The sequence below is a fragment of the Protopterus annectens genome, chromosome 9.part0, assembly GCF_019279795.1.
Source record: "Protopterus annectens isolate FY-2018-M chromosome 9.part0, PAN1.0, whole genome shotgun sequence".
Taxonomy (NCBI): domain Eukaryota; kingdom Metazoa; phylum Chordata; order Ceratodontiformes; family Protopteridae; genus Protopterus; species Protopterus annectens.
Genome location: NC_056743.1, coordinates 130,326,456 through 130,348,409, shown reverse-complemented (window position 1 = coordinate 130,348,409; position 21,954 = coordinate 130,326,456). Strand labels below are relative to the sequence as shown.

At 34.5% G+C, this 21,954-nt stretch overlaps 1 protein-coding gene across 4 annotated transcripts in view; it reads left to right on the top strand.

Annotated features, from left to right (window-relative positions):
• The window catches only part of SLC1A2 (solute carrier family 1 member 2), a 472,492-nt gene extending 451,845 nt beyond the window's left edge, over window positions 1-20,647 (top strand). For 2 of the 4 annotated variants that reach the window (XM_044082654.1, XM_044082653.1), the window contains one exon: window positions 19,275-20,647. In XM_044082654.1, the coding sequence (XP_043938589.1) occupies window positions 19,275-19,295 (21 nt within the window). In that variant the 3' untranslated portion in view covers window positions 19,296-20,647. Of the gene's footprint in view, window positions 1-256; window positions 1,916-19,274 lie in introns of those variants that run through there. The other 2 variants (XM_044082650.1, XM_044082652.1) reach the window with 1 other exon arrangement.
• Window positions 20,648-21,954: the final 1,307 nt, after the last annotated feature.

Here is a 21,954-nt window from a genome sequence, read left to right as displayed (position 1 = left end):
TATATTTTTGAATGGCATTTTCACATTTGTTTAAACTCGAGAACATGTAAATTCAAAATATGAATATCACAGTGGACTTAACAGATAACATCACTGTTGCATTTATACCCTAACAAGCAAGTGACAAGGAATTGCTTTTATTATTTTATGTCCCTTCGGGAGTCAGAACTGATGCTTTTCCACACAGATTCTTAGTATGTATCTTCTAGAAGTTCCCTTTGTCTTTCAGTCAGATATCAATGATGGTTGTTTTTAGGTGACACTGGCAAAAAATGGCACATCAGATTTCGCTATTGTGGAAGAAGAACCTGAGAAGACTGGAAACTAAAGTACAAACATTCACACCTATACTCTTATCTGCTAAACCTTTCCTGGGGTACAATCAGAATATATCACATTACTAAAGTAAAATGAAGTGTTTACCTCATAAGTCCTTGTTCATCTGCGTTAGTACTCAGACAAACAAATGAACAAGGTTCTTTTGGTTTTGCCAAATGTTCATTTATTGTGTTTCAGAACTGCAGGATCTTTTTTGACACTGGAATAAGACAGCTGCTTTAACACTAAATCCAGAGAGTGATCATTCATTCCCCTTTAAATCATCTTTAGAAATGTGGTGCTTCATTGTTACACTATAAAATAATGTATCATGACTTGAATCAGGGAAGCTTACACTCACAGAGCACAATATTCACACTAATGCATTCTGAACTTAATATAGTTTTGTTTAATTTATTGTACTGTGTATCACAGAGGGTAAATAACACAATTCAGATTCACTGAGATATTTTTTTCTCTAATTAAGTCAGTTTATAAATATATATCTTTCAATACAGGGCTGTATAACATGTCCACCAAGATAATGGCAGGATGGACAAGTTATCCATCAAACTAATGAGATTTGAGTTTGAAATACCCTTTAAACTAATAATATTTAGGGTCACTGCAGCTGTAATGTAAAATGTATCAGTATTAAATAGGGGCTAGTGCCTTGATTTTGGGTAGGAAAGCGTTAGAATGGAATAACTGCACATACAAGATGGCAGGAAAGTGAAGAAAGAAAAGACATGTGCATATGACATATTCAGATTCTCAGACCTATGGCATTTGAAATGTTGTTTTGTATATGCCAGTCATATTTCAGGTGTTGCAATTTTCAGAAAAAGACCCATTTCTAACTTAAAGATATGTTCTGCACTATGGCATCCTGGGAATATTTAATTATATAACACACAAGCCTGTGGGTAACTGATAATTCATTCTTTTTTTTTATTAGAACTGGAAAAAAAGAAACAAGGGAACATAATAATAAACTGTTATTCTTTTAAGTTATTTGCAATTTTTACATTTTCGTTAAAAGCTATATTGTTGTAAGAGAGCTTAAACGGATAGTGCCCTAACAATTAATATGAAGGCTTTTGATTAAACATGAATTTTTCTAAATCCATATGCTCCTAGTGAGTGATAATATTCAATACAAAATCAAATCACTCAAAAATTCTGTTTACCTGGCTCACCCTTCTTTAGAGGTGCATTGTTATTTGTTGTATTTTTTAAAATATTTTCTAGAATTGTTGGTTAGTGCTAGCTGTAAACTGTTATATATAGGTATATTTTCTAAACTGATGAATGACAAATGGCTTAACAAGCTGGCTGTACCCTGGAGAGGGCAGGATGTTACAAGATAGTATAGAGAAATACCATCAAAAATAATTTTTAGTTTTTCAGTACTGAGCCCAAAATTACTTTTAATCAAAGTTTATTTGTTCAGTTAATTAGTCTTGAAAGTGAGGAAATGTGTGCACAGTAAACCTTTGTTAGGAAATGTCTATTATTTAGTGGTTTTATATTTAAGATGCCAGTGTACTGGTTTAACTAAACATCGGATCATTAAAGTAGTAGTGTTCCTGAGAAATGTTGGTTCGTTCATTTTCCTTTATTTTAAATGTGCCTTTACTGTTCAGTAATCCTGAAATTAGTTAATTAGCTAAATCCACTATACAAACAGTGTATTTGTATGTCAAGTGCCATTTGAAGTTTATGTTGACTGTTGTCTAATGCACCCAGCGAAGAAGGCTTATGTAGGGTTCCACAAAACACTATCTAGAGGGCATATTTTGCACTGCCACCCTTAAAAGAAACTGCTAAACTACAAAATTAAGTAGTTTTACTTGACACTATAACAACATATAACAAAAGTAAACTTTATTATTGAGGCATTGTCAAAATAAAGTTTTAGTGAAAATGTACCTTTTCTTTACTAAATGTATAACCCATAAAATACTGTAGATGACGGTTCTAAAAGACATGAACAGTACATGGACTTCAGCATCCAGCCTTCTAGGAGTACTGAAATCCTTGAAAATAATCACTTTTGTTTGGGCATAAGCAGTGATGAACCTAGTAATAGAAAAATATCTGAAGGTAACTCGTTGTGAATGCCTGTGTTTGAAAGAGACAGTTCAGTCTCCCAAACAGGTGTATCACATCCTAACCACAAATCTTTTTTCATTAATGTTAATCTTCTCTGGAACGGTATGTGGTATCAGAGAAGAAAACTCATGATGGTAAATTGCTGGTCTGCCCACATAAGGCCATGCTTCACATGTGCAGAGCGGCCCAGATGAGCCTGTTCCATTTTCCATATGATATTGAGAATTGTGAGTGTGACATTACCCCTCTCAGGGCATTATCTTGCAACATAATTTAAAAATGTTTGTCTGCTATTGATGCTATCACCTCAATCCTGCAGATATACTGGAGTACCAAGAAAATTTCCTTCAGAACGCCTCTGTGCTGGGAGGGCATATATTACCTTTTCTTTAAGGCGTTTGCCACTAAAATTATTTTCTGACTTGATGTGTACCCCTTTCAGTGCTCCCTGTTTATAGCCAATAACCTGTCAGTATCTTCCCTGCTGTTCTATAGCCAATAACCAATAAACCTGTAAGTATCTGCCCTGCTGTTCTATAGAAAATTATATCACTGGAAAAGATCATCCTAGCACATGGGTGGTATTCCCCATAAGGGAGCCACTTAATAAGATGTTTATAGGAAAGCTACAGGGGGACAATGCAGTCTCACAGTACACTAGTTTAAATCCTCAAGTGTGTATTCAAGTTATTCATCATAAACATTCAAAAAACGGTAATCTGTTGTGTTATTATACATATAAAATATTATTTTCTCAGTGAAGGTTGCATGATAAATTTTGATTCACCAAGGCTAGTGTTTTATGAATGGTGAAATATCATCTGAGGTATGAATCTGTCACATAAAAATACAGGAACAGCAAAAAAATAAGGTATTACTGAGCATTGCTTGAGCTCATCTTATCTGCTTGCATTCAGATAGCAGTAAATCCTGTTTTAAAAACTGATCCTGTGCAAATTCTCCAGATGTAATAATAGAAAGGAAAACAAAATTCAATAAGCTGAATGAACACCAAAATACAAATTCTTAATCATGCCTCCTTTGCAGCATGATTTAGAGATCTTATACGACCTTGCAAAGAACTGCCATTCAGTACTTACATTTGCATACCATATGGATGTAGTTCTAAATTATAACATTTTCACTATCTGATTTGCATTGTTGCATTTTGCAGCCATCATATAATATTTACAAGGTATGGTAGAAATTCTTTAAAACTGCAAAGGTTAAAATAAGTATGCAAGAGCCCTAGTTACTGTAAAATATATGTAATGTAGTTTTGCTTAAGTATTGTTCAATTAAAGTAAACAATTTTCCTTTCATTGAAGATATTTAGTAAGAGACTGATTATTAATAAACTTTACAATAGAGTAAAACATTGCAGGGTTATATTACAGGGTCAGAAACCACATATAGCATACTTTTGAACAAATTACATTCTGAACAAATTCATGCTTTACTTCTGTGGCAAAATAAATATATATTGAGTTAACATGTAGTGTTTAAATAAATGTTTGAAGGAAAATGTGAAACGAGACGAGTACAATAGATTTTCACAGAAATGCTATGACCTGCAACAATGTAATTGATATGAATTGATTTACTTTACTTAATTCATTGAAATTGTGTTTCAATGAGTCAAACAAAACACAAGCAAAAATGTGTTTCTGCAGAGCTGGGTCCCTTCAACTACCCGAGTTGTTGTTGTGTCTTTAGGCTTTTAGTTAGGTCGCCACAGCTGAACTCCGGTCTGCTAATAACTGGCAGTAAATTTTTACGTGCCGAGTTGCCAGCTCTGACACACAACCTTCAACAAAGGTACACCCATTCACACATGTCTCCACACAGAAGGCGCTTTAGCTGAGAATCGAACAGGACAACGTCTTACTGTGAGGCGACAACGCTACCACAGCACCACCACAGCAGTCCTTCAACTACCCGAGTAAGGCCTTGAAACTCCCCATTCAGGTTATATTTAATTGCTAGATTGACGGCAGTTTGATGGAAAATGTCTTTTTTGACACACTGCCTACAATATAATTCCGAGGTTATTTTATGTGAAAAGTGTCTGTTTTATTACACTGCAACTTTCTCTCCGTGACTAATGAATCTGTAAGTCACAGTATTCCAAAATGCACTAATTCCAGATTTACTACCTGACAAAACAAATTAAAGAGAAACTCAAGCGCTGTGGGCTATTTCTTATCTAACTTGCCTATCAAAATGGACTTTTTGTGGAACTAAGACATTAATTTCCAGATTGTTATATTTACATATACTTTATACTGCAGAACTAAAGAGGTAACTCCCAGGATGTGTAGTTATGTTTACAAGGATCTGTGCAGATTAGACAACAGGAGCATTGTAAACCTCAAGTGCTCCATTTTGTTTGAACAGATAACACAAAAGCCCCTAAGAAAATAATGTCACGTAGTTGGAAATGTGTTCATTATGAATCACCCAGCATCAGCATTATTCTTTTTGGATACAGGGGGATCGCTGCTGCTACATTTCATTTTAATTGTGTAAGCTTTCCCATATGTGTTTCAAAAATCATCATGTACACTCTTAAATTTAAATTTATAGCCGCATTTCCAAATGCAGTTTGTACTTCATCAGTCGTTCTCACAACCAAGCGGCTGTTTTTGAGTGTGTCCACATTTTACTTTTCACATTAACTATGACATAAAATTACTAAAGAATATGACGCCAAACTGGTTTTGTGGGGGATAATTTACGTCTGATAATACATCAACACTTAATTCTATATTACAAAGCCTCGAGAGTTAAGAAGTGTTGAACAAATGAAAATTTCTTCAGCAACAGTGGTTATGTTAATGATAGATCAGTCCTAAATCTTATCCTAAATGCAACTTTACCCCTAAAATATGTACACAACTGCAATAATTATAACGTTGTCACATTTAAATATCATTATGATTTCCCTAAAGTCTTCTATATAGTTGAAGTTAATCCAGTGTGGAAATGTATAGCAATCATGTTTATGTTACACAAAACTAATTTTTTAGTTAATGTTTAAATAAGAGTATGACAATATCTGGTCTGTTAGCACAAAAACAAATAATGATCATTTCACCTAATTTAAGCAAAAGCATTAATGACATATACAGCTAAAATTTAGTAGTCTGAACTATTAGATCTACGTCAGCATGCATGGCTACTGCTATAACAGTTATGTGCCTAGAAGCATCGCAAGAGATAACATGAATTTAGGCAAGAACAACATCTCAGTCCAAGGGTATGGTTGTGGATATACTACTATCAAATTAAATCAGTTTTATTAATGTACTAAATTCTAACCATTGGACAGTAATAATAATAATAATCCTATTTATTAACCAGGAAGGTCTAATGGACAAACGGTCCCTTTTCAGAGGCAACACAGTAGTTTAAGTGATTTGCTCAAGGTCACACAGTAGGTAAACAAGACATGAGGGAATCAAACCCTGTACCAGGCTTAACCTCTGTGCCAACTAATGAGTAATTTAACCTTCATCTGCAATGATCTAAAACTGTAAGGACAAAGTGAATTATTTAAATATTATAAATTACTTGTAACTTAAGTTATTAGCAACAATTAAAGTAACTAAAACTAAGGTAATTCAAAGAAAACGCAAAAGTAATATTGTTCTTCATACCTTTATGGCACAAGAAGTAGAATTGTTGATTAATTCATAACTATGGAGTGGGATTTTTGTTTGAGGTCACAAGAAAAACATATTACCAGATTACATTTTTAGTTATATCAAGGAAGAAAACTATATAATCATGAATATCCAGAACTTACTAAAGTCAAAAAGTAAGATGACACCCTATTGGCCAGTCCAGGAACACAGCTGCATATTAAACCATTATTATTTCTCAAGAACAGTGAAACAATTCATATCCACATGTAATGACCATATTGATATATGACGGCGTAAGTAGTTTAAAGCAGAAATAAGTCAACCAGCCTGTCAGTCAACATGTTGCTATGAACAAAAATTCCCAAATTATTTCAGATACCGCATTAGTATGTTCAAAGAAAATCCAGAAGATCCCTGCAGCTGAGAATCAGTTGTCAGACTAAACACTGAACAACAGAATGGACAGATGTCTAAACAATGGACTAGTCCCACCAAATTTCTGCTGAAATCCAGCATAAGAAGATAGTTATATACATACCTACATAACCGATATTATGATGCCAGTTGGCAAAGCAGCAGTAAATGTGAATTCTTCCAACTCATGATATAGAATGTCAGACATGTGACTGCAGATAAGATTCTAGAGCTTCAGTCCTTCTTTTCTAACATATGATAGTAAAGTATTTTCTCATTGGAAATCCAAGACACAGAAGTGCGAGTCCAGAAAGTGTGAAAAAAAAGAAATAAACTTAAGAACAGTGAATATCAAAAATTACTGTTTTCCTTTAAATTTGTTTTGTGCAGGGGGAAGCACCATGTAATGTGGGAGGTTGAACCCCCCCCCCCACTTGCATTTATTAACTCTGATATGGCCATATCTAGAAATAAAGAATATAATAATCTGAAACATAGTGAGCTTAGACTTTGTTTATCCTTATCTGAGTTTTACACATTTAGTCTCACTGTTTCAAAATCAGTTACCTTACAATAAATTAGATTTGTAGGGACTCTGTCAGATGTCAGTCATCAAGCAGCAGTGAAACAAAACAGACTAGAAAACATCGAGTCCTTATGCTCCTAGAAAGTAAGCAAAACCAATTGAATCAGTTTACAGATTTCTTTATTTCGCAAAAAGCAAAGTGTAATGCCCATTATGTATATATGACAGTATATTACGCAGAGGTGAGCACAGTAGTACAGTGTCTGTGAAGATCTGCTGTCCTCAGACTAATAAGCCTTAATATGTTAAATATCTTTCATTCACTCAGTATTATTTTATCTTTGAGTATCGATAAAGTAAAATTACAAACACATGCACAGAAATACAGAGGAAGTCCTCTGCTTAAGCACCACTAGAATTATAAAAGTGAAGGAATAATATTCACTCTCATTTGGGACTTGAACCTGTGGCCTGCAGCACATGACACTGGAGCCACTGCCAATGAACTAAGTAGTGGTGACAGTGTTGCAATTTCAGTTTTACTTTGTAAGACTCGCATGCAGAAAAGTGACATTTGATAATTCCACTACCTATAAAATGTCACAGAGTACTTCAACAAAATCACACAGTGTAAAGTTTGGTATTACTTTTTGTTTGATACCTACCCATCTGAAATGCAATAAGTAAATTTGGTGATTTTTTGACACCTATCTTCAAATCTCACAGCCTTTTCTATAAATGAAGATTGTGTTCCACTGTAGCCATTAAAGGGTACAGGTTTAAAAATCACAACAGATGGTTAACGAACACCGTTTGTAGTCTAGTGACCCAGACTACCCACTTTAAACGAGTCCTCAAACATGGGTCCTCTTATGTTATCCATCTACTAATTTGGATGTATGCATTCTACTATAATGTCACAACAGACAGAATTATAATCTAAGCACTGCTGTCATTTGTTAATAGTCACATTATGAATCACTTGGAAATAAGAATCCCTCCACCAGTTCTCCATATTCAGTGCTACAACATTTCATTATCCAGTCTTATCAAATAAGGGAAATGAATAGCTATCACTGCTAGAACTGCAATGCATTTAGCAGTTGAGTGATATTTAAATGTTAGCTCCTTTATAGTGGTACAAAGACTTTCAGTCATCTGAAACATATGATGCTGAAGGTCATCACTTGAGCATGAGCAAAAGAAACAGTATGGGTAGTTTGACTACTGTCAACATCAAGTCATATAGTCTCCCTGTCCTAGTGCCAAATTCTAATTAAATTAAAATAGTAATCCTTTTCTAAAGACACCCCTTAATGTAAATATTATTCACTTATACAGGAAGATAAAATAAAAAAAAAAACATTGATGTGACTTTGTCAGCTTGTCTTCACTCTGGGGGGGGGGGGGGGCGAATGCATACCTGTGGTGCATGGTCCCACTGCTAATTCCCTGGTGAAGACCAGAGGCTCCACAGGAACACTGGTTTAAGAAGCACAAGGCATATCCTCATTGATGCCCATTGCATGCTAAATTCTGCACATGACTGAGCATGCTCAGTGGCATTAGAGCTCTAACTAGCAAAAGCCAAAGCATCCATGATAGGTACTTTTTCCACAGTCAGCTATAACCTGACTGAGGGAGAAAAACTGAGGGAGTGTCTGATGGTGTCAGGCAGCAAGGCAAAATATCACAAAAAAGATTTTTTTTTTTTTTTTTTTTTTTTTTATCTAATGCAAGATCAATGCAACAAGATTCATGGGTTTTTCTAGCTGTCCAAAGCTAAAATGTATGCGCATTAAACAAATCAGGGATATAATAGATTTCCCTTGCAGCTGTGTAAACATTATTATAAAAGCAAGAAAATACTTGTAGCAAACTCTGAACCTGTATTATTAAAAAGTATCTCATAAAAAATGTTTGCAGCTGAAACATAGAATCAACAGTGGATCTCAGAATGGCCCTTTATTGCTGTAGAACTATGAAAACATGTACTCATAAACCCACAGATCTGGTCATTAGATATTCACTTGCATTCATAAATTACTAAATTAAAAATCCAAGATGCATTTCAGACATGAGATTACCATTTTTTGGAAAACTGCATGCTGTAAGAAATACTACTTTTCTGACATATATGTTTGTCCATGTAAGTCACAAATATTGTGCCATGACTCCGATTTTACAAGGATTTTGAGAACAACTTCATGGTCTGTCATGCTGTACTTAAATCTGGGTCATCAAAATATTAAGTATATTTTTAATGGGTACTTCACATTATGATTTAAAGAGTTTCTAATGTACTAATTTAAGAAATGTTTTATATTTCATGCTAATAAATTAAAAAATAATATTACATGCACATTTTATTCAGTATGTACTCCAGGAATTATATCTAGATATGCCTTGCATCTTTTCTATCTGAAATGAGAGACATTGGCACTTAAACTAGTTCAATCCACCCTCTGTTTTTCTTTTAATTTCTTCAAATCTTTTTTGTTTCTAATACCATGACAGGAATGGACCCCATTCCCAAGTCAAAGTACTATTAAAGTTCATGAAATTAGTATTGTTTCATTCTTTGTCAGCCAAACCCTCTGCAATATAGACTTATTGCATATGGTTGAAATATATGACTACTTATTATTAAACAATTATTATTGTATGTATCAAAGCATGCATATGAACAGAGTTTCATACTTCCTCCAGCAACTTCTGTCCTCTTGAGCTAAATGTTGATTTCTGTTCAGCCTGCAAGTTATCAGTAAACCCGTTACAGCTTTTAATGTTGCTTCAAAATCTTAAGTTATAATTGCAGTTGTGAGAGCTTTGTGATGCTGCCATATACTAGTTTTTGTTTCACCTTACAAAAACCACCATTAGATCTTCAGTTTACTTGAACTTACATTGTTGCCAAACAACATGTAAGGGGAAGCCCAGATCACTGATTTGCTAAGCTCTATTATATAATGTATTATGGAAGTTATCAGTATTTAATCCCGTTTCTATTTCTAAAGAAAGATGTATGTTCCAGGTGCTGCTGAATATTGTTTGTTTGGGCCACAAAACCCATAGGATCAGTACAAAGCCTACAAGTTCAAGCCATCATACAAGTTAAAATAAGATTAAGGCTAGTTGCATAGAAGCAAAAGTCAAGTTGCATGAATGTGGCACATAAGAATTGAAGCATTTTATGATGCTGACAGTAATGCACTACTCACCTCATAGGGTTGAACATCTGGAAATAATTGCTAAGGACAATATGATATTCTTCTTCTTTCGGCTTTTTCCTGGTTAGGGGTCACCACAGCGGATCACCTGTCCGCTCATGATTGGCAGTGGAGTTTTACAGTGTCGAGTTGCCAGCCTGGCGCCCAACCTTCCACAGAAGGAACACACATGCACGCACTCACACCTATGGCCAATTTAGAGTGTCTAATCCACCTACAGCATGTCTTTGGGATGTGGGAGGAAACTGGAGCACCTGGAGGAAACCCACGTGACCACAGGGAGGACATGTAGACTCCACACAGAAGGCACCCCAGCCGAGGATTGAACCAGAGAACCTCTTGCTGTGAGGTGACGACGCTAACCGCTGCACCGCCGTGGCCGCCTAAGGACAATATGATATTACCAAGTGAAATTCACATTTACTGGCATGAATAGATTGTAACTAAATACATTAAACAATATTTCTGAATAATAAAAACCCATGTGCTTTTTTAATGGTAATATAACATTTAATTTATCTGAAAAAAAAGCAATTGCCTATAGTATTAGCAACATTTTAGGGTTGATATTCAAATGTCAGATCAGCCAGCCTAATTTATTTCAGTGAAGGAGAATATCTTTAAAAAATATTACACAATTTGCCTATAAGAAAATATTAAAATAATCAGCTGTATTAATTGTATAATACTTACATGATATTTGCTTAAACATAACTTCATATGTGGAAATGCATGACCATAAATTCAGAATTCAGTACTACAGAGGTCAGAATCAACCTATAATCTATAAAAAAAAAAAAAAAAAAAACAATTGGGCTCCTTTCCTTCAATCAGAGTCTTATTCTTGGTCAAAGAATGAATTGCTTGTTCTTTACGAGGGGGGTGCTGAAAAGTTCTAAGCCCAACCAAGAAGGGAATGATGTGGAGCCATGAAACTTAAAAGTTATTCAACATAGGTCCCCAAAGTTCAACACACACTTGGCATATCATGTCTGGTTTCTGTAGCCCTCCAAAAAAAGTTTGAAGTCTGGTCAATGAAATACTGCCCCACTGCGGAAATCACCTCCAAATCAATCGAAATTTGCTGCCCTTCCAAACTCTTTTTAAGATTTGGAAACAGGAGATAGTTGGAGCAAAATCTGGTGAGTAGGGTGGATGGTCTATGCACTCAAACTCCACTTTCATCAAAACATCCATCATTTTGCTAGTCTTGTAAACAGGTGCATTGTCTTACAAAAAGAAAACTCCTTTCGGCAGCTTCCATCTCCTTTTTTCTTTCAATGCCTCCTTTAGTTGGCACAGCAAGTTAGTCATATTGTTGGCCCCTTGGAAAGTAGTCAGTCATTACAGCACCTTCCTGATCCCAAAACACTGTGGCCATGACCTTTCCTGACGACTTTTGGGTCTTGAACAACTTTGGCCTTAGTGAACCTGAGTGCTGCCATTGCATGGACTGCTTTGTCTCAGGATCATAGTGGTGTAACCATGATTCATCAGCAGTAACTAGTCATTCCAAAAATCTGGCACCAGCTCAACAGAAATGTCAGAAAATCAACTTGGAAGTGTCCACTTGACGTCTTTTCTCATGGGCATTTAAACATGTGGGCACTCACTTGGCTGACAGTTTCTACATATCTAGCTGATCATGGATTATAAATCCAACATCTTCCCTGGATATCTGCAGTTTCTCAGCAATTGTTTTAGCCAATATTTGCTGATCTCCAAAAATCAAGCCATAAACAAGGTCAACAATTTCAGGAGATGGCACAGTTTGTTTGATGCCTCTCAGACCTTGCTGCATCTTTGGTCTCAAAATCTCCATGCTGAGAGTTTACATACCACTTCTTCACAGTTGAGTAAGAAGGGCACTTTTCACTCAGTGTTTGCATCATATATTCATGGATTTCCTTTGGAGTTTTCTTCTGCATTAATAAGAACTTCATGATGGCTTGGAGTTCCACACGTGAAAATTCCACACTTTTTGTTGACATGGTTCAATCAATGATCTGAAACAATGTCAAAACATAGCATTACTATTCTGAAAATTGGCACTTTTACAAGTTGAAATAATCCTCTTTCCAGCTACAGAGGCAAAATAATGCTCAGAATTTAGAAAGTTGGTTAGGCTTATTACTTATCAGCATCCCCTTGTACCTGCAGTTACTGTTTTTTCTAATCCAAGTTAATTACTTCTGTTTCTCCCAAAGCAGATTTATAATGCATTAAAAATCATCTTTCCTTGTAGATATAAAAAGCTGTTTTTCAATATCATGGTGCCTAAAATTGTATTTTGTACTTCAATCATGTATAGACCTGCATTTCTCATTCTTAAATACCAACTGAACATTTCTATTGCTTTGAATCAGAATGGTCAGGGTAGGTCAGATCAAAGCCGAATAACATTACACCTTAGATAATGGATTATGATACACCTGCAATCTGCTTCTCATGACATAAAGGGACCAAAATAATATTTAATGCCAGAAAAATTAGCACAATGTAGCTTTTAACTTTCTACGTCTTTCATATTATGTTTTTTATTGATTTTGTATTTTTTTCTAAATTTTGTAGTGTGGTCTTAATGCCTGTTACCAATACATTTTTTTATAAAAGTGACTCTTTAATACACAGTATTGTCAAACATTGTATGAGTTGTGTTATACTTAACATGGTTAACTACTAATGAAACGTATCCCAACATTTTCCAAAACAGAGTGAACTAAATAGTTTATTTTACTATACGTATTAGGCTACCGAGTTACCATGAATGTTTATAAACATAATAGTAAAATTATAAGCACAAATACACAGAGATTAAATATCTAAAGTGGGATATGAAATAGCAGATTGTAACATTTGGTTTACTATTTAGAAGTTTACAATCATTTTTATCTTAGACATCAGGTATGCAGTAAAGAATTAAGGTAAATGTAAAGCACACACTCTGCCATTATAGTATTATTTCAGTATAGAGAAATGTTATTTTACAAATCAGAAACATATACAAGGCACAGTTAATTATCTATACTGCTGTCCACATTGTGGATTCCTTTAATTATTAAATCAGATTAGTTATACTGTACAACAGGGTTCTGCTAAATAGGAATTCACAAAGAAATGCTGTTTTGCTTAACTGAGAACTCTAAATCATTGTAGGATTCATTTGCCAGCCCCCCCCCCAAAAGTCCAACCTATAAAGGAACAGCTGTGGTTAATGCAATTAAACTAAGTACACACACTACTGTAAAGTGAGGGGGAAGAGACAAGATGTAGGGTAGCACAATAGGTGGTTTTACTTCCTGGAGGTACAGCAATATTTTTCCATCTTCTAATAGAGGGGCTGCATTATTTGTACACATTTTGCAATCTACTCGTTTATGTTGAAAGTGAAATTTTTCCTGCTTTTTTTTTTTTTTTTTTGTTTTGCAGTAGCACTTTTCATTAGTTGCCCTGCCTTTTTAGGCAGTAAACACAATGTGTGTCAGATTCAATAAAGCCTACACTAAGTGTACACACTGTTCCAATGAACAGACATAACCCACACCTTCTTCCTCCTAATATTAGTTTTCCTACTGATATTCTTGCAGCTTTAAATATTAGCAAAGATTCATAAAGGTTGCCACAAAATGTAGACTACATGTACATTTAGCATAATCTTTCTGAGTGGCTAGAAAGTACAAAAAAAAAAGTGATGAGAATGCTGTTGAATACATATCGTGTACACTTAGTATAGGCTTTACTGAATCTGGCCCAATATATTTGAGTCAATTTCAAGAAACTAAGCAGACTATAATAGTCAATTGCTCCATCTGGTCCTGTTTTGAAAATGTTTTTAGATGAGTATATAACTTCTATTCTTCCACAGATATCACGAGAAGTCAATATTCCTTCAGTTTTGTCTTTCAAATGTGTAAATTTTAATATGAAAGTAAAATGAGTATTTTGGTATAATGTTTATGGAAATTAACCAACTAGTAAGTTTATAGTAGACAAAGTACAAGAAAACATGTTGTTTGAATATCTGTTGTACTTTTTTGTGTGTGAAAATTGAAGTATTAAGTCTGCTTTAGAATTATTTTTTCATATTAATCTGCCTATTTACTAATCTGAAAAAAAGATGATTTGTGAAGGAAAATGTCAGACATTTTTAGTTAATGTTGGGTGAGGTCGCGACATGTCTAAAATTATTTGAAAGACAGATTAATTCTGTATTAGGCAGTGCAGTCCTAGTCTCCATTATAATTCACACTTTTCTGTTGAACTGATGAAATTAACAGTCACTTTCACCATTTTTAATACTTTGGCAAATATAAATGATCTTTGTGAAATCCTTCCACGGTTTTCAGTAATGTTATAATAAAGCTTTATTTCCATTGTAAAAGCTGTACTGTTACGTACAATATGAATAATATAAGCCCTCCAAAGAAGCTTCATTTTAATTGACAGTTTACCACTGCATATTTACCAACAAATATTTAATCAGATTCCTCAAGCTTATTTTACAGGAATGGTTCACTATGTGATGTCAGTACCTGTGATCTTTTTGAGGTGCATGCTTGTTTGAATTTCTAGTGCAGCAGATGGGCATATGTTAATAGACAAAAGGGGAGCTTTGTTTGCCATTCTTTCTTCTATTTTTACCTGCTTGAGTCTAGCTGTTTAACAAACTACATTGTCCAACACAGTGTGATATGAAGGTTTCAAAGCAAGATGGTACCTAGCATTGCATTCTGTAACTGGAAGTTTTAATGTAATTTGTATGCATAAAAGGGCTCGAGAGACCATAAGAAACAAAGAAGTGGTAATGTCTTATGATAGTGTTAGAATGTCCTAGAACTGAAATGTGAGACATGCATGTTACAATCATGCACCTCTGAAGCTGAAATAAAGCCATAATTATTTGTAGTCATCAATGCCCTAATTTACATGCTATGTTTTCTACTTCCCATTCATTACACCTTATGCTTGCAAAGTCACATGTTCTTGGTAAAAGTCAACAACATTCTTAGTCTCATATTTTCCCTCTTAAAATATTAAAAAACTATTAACTGCTTACTAGATCACCATATTCTAAAATCACATTGCATTAAAAATACTGCTTTAAATGCACTAGTCAAGTTTCAACCTACCAGTCACAACTCACCACATAAAAAGTAACTTGCTGACCTAATAGCACTGCCTTATTTAGTTAACTGTTTACCTTTCAGTGAGTCAGTACCTCTGCCTTCAGTGATGTAAAGGCTGATGACAAAATAATGGTAAAATAAGGATCCCAAATCCCAAGACCAAACTTGAACAAGACTACGACTGACGTGGAAATATGTCCACTGAATGAGCACAAAGTACATATATTTATTTGCCTAAATAATAACCTAACACAATGAAAATGACATTTTGTTAAAATTTCTCTGTCTTCAAGAAGTAGTAGTTGGTATTAATGTTTATTGGTTATATAGAAGTTAGGGACATTGGTGTACTGTGTATAGAGAAATTATTACATATCAGATATTAGTGCAACTGAATTAAAAAAGGTTTTAAACTAAAGTGTTGGTAGTTGTATCAGCATGGATTTGTTATTAAACAAGTTTTAATGCTTTATTCAAGCATGAAGAAAAGTGCCTCCTTGCACTTCTGTACATAATGTATTATATGTATTAACCCATCATTTCATTGAAAAGGTACAGAGATGTGTTTAATTGCTATGATTGACAAAGCAGACTAAGAACTGTGTTATAGACTGTGCAAACTAGTCAATTTGTTTTCATGATGGTAGTTTAATAAACATTTTTGTAATTATTGTGTTAAATTTCACTGTGCTTTGTCTCTTTTGTTGATAAAATTTGAAGTCATGTTTGCACCTGTTCCTCTATGGTGTTTGTGTACCATTACCTAACATGAGATGCATTTGAGATCTCATCAACCTGGTTTAAAAAAAAAAAAAAATGCATCATTATGCAAAACAAGTATCAAAGTATTTACTAATAAAATGTAGAAAATAGCTGTAGATGTGAGAAGGTCTATATCGTGCATAAGTATGTTTGGCATGTTAGTCCTGCAGTGAGATAAAGTAACATATTTGCATGATGATAACAAGGGAAAAGGCCAGTCTTAAAAATCTCTTTAAAACTGATCAGTGTACAAAAATATCTTTTAGAAATAACACTCTGTACAGATAAAAATGAAAATGCAGAGAACATTTCTTTTACTATTCATATTACTACTACAGTATTGTTGGTTGTATGTAGAAAGACTGACTAAGAAATGCAGCACTTGAAATATCGAAGTAAATAAATGTACCGCCGGAAATTCTCCAGAAGAGAAAAAAAATTGCAATTCACAAATATATTCAGTCCTGCTTCATATACTCCTAAAATCAATGCAATGGAGGATATGACATCAAGGAGGAGAACATACATTTGGGAATGATGAACTAACATTGTGAAATTACAGTCATAGCCAGTGAGCTGACCTTGTAGTTTAGAATATCTCCAAAGAAATAGGTGTTTAGGACTGCAGGTGGCACATTCATATCATCAAGTTACAGGTGTCAGACTAAATGCAGCAAGATTTGTCTGGCCATTTTAATGATGTCATCTTGCAAATCCTAATGCGTGTTCAGTTTTTTGGTGAAGTACTCATTTTTTGTGTCCTACCCAACCTTGACATCCAGCTCCCTCAGTCTTCTAAATAACCCTTTGTCCTCAAATCTTTCTTGGCATTTATCACTCTGCAGCATGTGAAGAAAGAACAGTAACAATGTGGAGCAAAAGGGATATCATCATCAGCCAGGCAGACTTTTTGGTTTGGCCCTAACATCTGTACCCACCTCCCCCACAGGATGGCCAACCTGCACACTGCATAGACAAGGCCCTTTTAATGTTGATGCAAGTACGCCCTTGCACATACACTGGATGAGGAAGCCATAGTTCTACACCTTGTGGCCCACATTTTAAGGCAGTACCTGTTTCTCCAAAACATGGTACCTGAACTGTAAAACCAAGCCAAAAGTGTCCCCGCAGGTTGTGTGAGCATATGGTGGCTACTCACGCCTTCCCTCGCTCCCTAGTTGGCTCCTGCAACATCCTGTCTCACTAGCTAAACATGACACACTGGGACTACATTAATGGCTTCATCACTCTGTTCTTGGATACTACTCTAATTTTATTGGTAAAAATAAAAAAAGAAAATTTCTCTGATGGGTAGCTACTATATCCAAAAACAGTAACTTAAAAGAATGCTGAGCATTTTTCATCTTCAGTCCATGATTACTATCAGTGTATTCACACTTCTTAATCTTTATAACCAAAATGCATTTGCTTCTAAGTAGTTTAAATTTCTAAATTGTTTTGTTGACATAAAAGTTAATTGCTACCATCACATAAAGAATAAATATTCCAGATGGACAGTTTGGTTAAAATTATTTTAAAAAGTAACTTGATTCACAGAAACACAAATCATCAAATTTCAGAAGGACAGGAAAAGAAAAGTGAAAGTTTTAAAATGTATAAAGAAAAATGGTGCTATTCATATAAAATATATATATTTTATATATATATATATATATATATATATATATATATATATATATATATATATATTTTTTTTTTTTTATAGAAACACCCCAATTATTATGATGACATTAGACAAACTTTAAGATAATGTGGGGACATTGCTCCCCAACAGTACTTTAAAGCATACCTTTTGTCTTTAGTGAATTCTATTTACAATTAAAAGTTTGTATATCTATGCCATTTACACTGCTGAACTTATACCAAAGTAATCTGAAAGTGTCCCTTGATCTTCACTAATGCATATTCCTTTAAAGGTGCAAGAAATGCTGCAAGTAAAAACAAAGACCTTTTAGAAAATGGCTTGTATCTCAGCATGCATACATACATCTATCCATTTATTTCAAATGTTTATATGGTCAAGGGCTATAATGGTAGAAAGCTGAGCAGGACAGACTTTCTCCTCCCCAGCAGCAGTCCTCACCTCACTCTCTAGGATACCCTAATGATTCCAAGGCCAGATGAGACATATCATTCTTTCAGCTTGTTTTGGGTCTATCCCAGAAAATTCTCCCAGTAAGGCATGCCTGGTAGACCTCCTGTGGAGGTGTCCTAGGGCCATCCAATACATCTCAGCTGATTGATATGATATTGATATTGAGATTGCTATGATGATAGCATCCCAGAGGAGATATATCAGCACTGAAATATCAATAAATGTGTCTTGTATATCTCTTATGTCTGAGAAACTAGCCATTTTACATGCTAGCATATTGTCTAAGCTTGCCAATGTTATGCTGCTTTGTGCAGTAAATCTACACAACCAAGCAAGTAAATTTTGATCTCCTTAATAACTGAAATGCAATGACAGTATGTGCTGTAAATAATGACACACTGTAATATGCCTTCATTTCACTTATCACAAAGCTTCATCTGAATGTAATATTTTAAGAATGATAGCTGCAATTTAGCATCCAGATGTTAGCAACATATTTGCAGGGATTTATTGCTGTTATAGTCAAACAGCAGAGCAATATCCAGCAATTAATAATGCAATTCAAAGTTATATTAACCTCTCAAATCAGTATGGCAAGCAATACTTTCCTTTCATAAGACTCAGTGTGATTAAATCAAATGATACTTCATAATTAAGACATTAAGATGCAGTCACAGGGTACACGTTGTGGTAATCCACAGAATAAGCGTTCCTTTGCAGTACTGTAATAATTCATCTTGGGACTATGCATATAATGCAGAGGGCAGGTATGAGAGTTGCAAAGCATAACCCTCCCATTCTTTTGCATTAGTCACATCAATAGATTTATATAATATAGGGCTAATTGGAAGCATTTCTCTGAAAGGCATGTCCATTAATTGGTGTTAAGTTACTAATATGCTGTGTGTCCAGAAACTATTATCTTTTTTTTTTGTCCAATCCAACCTTGACATCCAGCTCCCTCAGTCATCTAAATAACCCTTTGTCCTCCAATCTTTCTTGGCATTTATCACTCTGCAGCATGTGAAGAAAGAACAGTGACAATGTGGAGCAAGTGGGCTATCATCACCAGCTGGACTGACGTTTGGCTTGGCCCTAACATCTGTACCCCACCCCCAGGATGTCCAGCATGCACACTGCATAGAGAGGGTCCTTTTAATCTTGATGCAAGTGTGTCCTTCCACATATACTGGATTGATAAAACAGAATGTTTTTGTTTATACTTTTTTGCATGAAATAAGACTGGCCTTTTGCAAAGTAAGTATTTCTGAAACAAGTGAGTGAGGTAACGTTAACTGCTTTGTGTATAAAAGAGCAAGTAATAGTGAAAAGTAAAAAATTCTGTACTTTTGGGTCCTGTTTTAGTAGGTCCATATGCAGTATTTTAGTATCCTGAGTTAAAGGAAAACTGTATCTTTCTGTTTTGAAAAACATTTTATGATTCTTCAATTTTCTTACTCTGAAATGATTGTTGGAACTTTCATGTACGATGAAAAGAAATTCTTTATATGCTGTTAAAGTAAACGTTAATATATTTCTCTAATTGTACTTTCTGTGTAAATCTGCATAATACATTTTCATTCATACCTACTTGAGTTTGATAATAAAGGCATTAATATATATTTAACTTAAAATTTGATGCAGTAGCAGTTCTGTTTTAAAGGACTCTCCGATTCCTTTCCTACCCACCATGAATCTTCAGGTATCTCTATCACTAGTCTCACCACAATATTCTCCATCATCCATGCTTACAAATTGCATCTGACTCTTATACTGACCCTGGGAGCAACCTCTACTGTCCACAGAATTTGCTAGGCATGTAGGGAATTGAAGTAGATAACCAAGCTTTTCTTTTATATTGCAGACCGCATACACACCTAGGAAACATTTAGATTTGGCAATCAGCCTGCCACATATGTTTGGGGGGTGGAATGAAACCAGAGTACCTGAAGAAACCCACACAAACACAGAGAGGGGCATGCAGACATCTGGACAGAAGGCAAACCCATCTAATCTTATAAATAAATTCCATTAACCACATAAGAGTTTGAATAAGCCTAAGGCTAGATTTTTTTGGTCATCAAAAGACTAGTCTGAGAATCTGGTAAGATGAATGATACACTATCTAAAATTATAAGTTAAACATTAGAAAGTGAACCATACAGACAAGTTAATATAATGAAGTAGATAAATCTCTGTGCAACAGGAATTACTTATATATAATGAAAATATGACAGGCAAGGTCCTATAAAGCTGCATCATTGCATTTTTTTGAACCTGCTACCATGTTGCATAATGATATTCAAATCAGCTATATCTCTAAAATTGAACATAATGTATTCAGATAAGAAAATAAATGTTTTTAAATAATTCATAAGGTCCAGGAATAATCTGAATCGAGACTTACTGAAATATTGTGAAACATGAAAGCATAGTTCACTTAACCAAATTTAAGAGATTGCCTAGTTTATATATTTGGAGTTTTTGTAGATATTTTGGTATAGGTTAAGTGCAAAAAAAATTTTACTGTAAATCTTTAACATTAATGTATAAATGTTGATAAAAAACAACCTTTGCACAGTTTATCACAAACTGTGCGTTTTATGTTCAGTAAAACATTTGCTGACTTCTAAGGCAGGATTTGCTACGGATGTCATTTTTTTTCAATTTCTATTAACCTGAAGTGTATAAAAAAAAAAAAAGAAAAACAAATGACTTAATTACGGTCTCAGATGAATAATAGAGATGTTTTGCTCAATCTGAGTTTACTGATACTGATTATAAGTGAGCAAAATAAGTTGTCTACTACTTTTTATAATTGTTGAAAAAAGTGTACTCTTTTATTATATTAGTTACGCTTTCAGAGCTGGTATGGAATTACTGACTCACATATAACCCAATATGTGCAATATGTGTATTCCAGACCACAGGACATACATGTATAAAATATAACTTTGCAATAGAGAAAAACTAAATTTGAGCCATATGTCCATGGCTGTAAGAAAGAAGACTGTAAAGCAAATTTTAGTTTTACCCATCAGTTTCATCTTGAGCTCTAGGCTCTGTATTTTAGCAGTTATGTAATTATAGTGATTGGATAAGCAGTGGTTAAAGTGATGATTCCCAATTGACCAGATACTGAGGAGTACAAAACCCTATGATGCTAATGCAAATCTGAAAAAAATAACTAACCTGTTAGGTGTTCAGCACTGAATGTGTGCATTAGAGACCAAAGTTGTCATGAATATGTTAGTATGTCAGGTAAAAAAAAACATTTGAACTACTGTCTAATGAAATTAATTCATGTATATTTATGGTAAGGGTTATAATATCCAATTGATTTGGGACAGTGTCAAACAGAAAAGGAAAAGGTAACAAATTGTGTGCAAATTTTCTTTTAAGACCTACAGAATCAATGGCGGCTGCCTTATATGTTTTTGTACATAATTTATGATGTGCAAGTAAACAAAAATTCAATATGTTATTTAGGTCATATCTGACATTTTTTACAGTACTTATGACTTTCATGTTTTTTTTTTGTTGTCTTTTGGCTTTTCCCGGTTAGGGGTCACCACAGCGGAAATCCGGTCCACTAATGATTGGCAGTAGGTTTCCACGAATGCCGAGGAGCCAGCTCAACGTCCAACCTTCAGCAAAGGCAAGCCCATTTACGCATGTCTTTTGAATGTCCACCTAACCG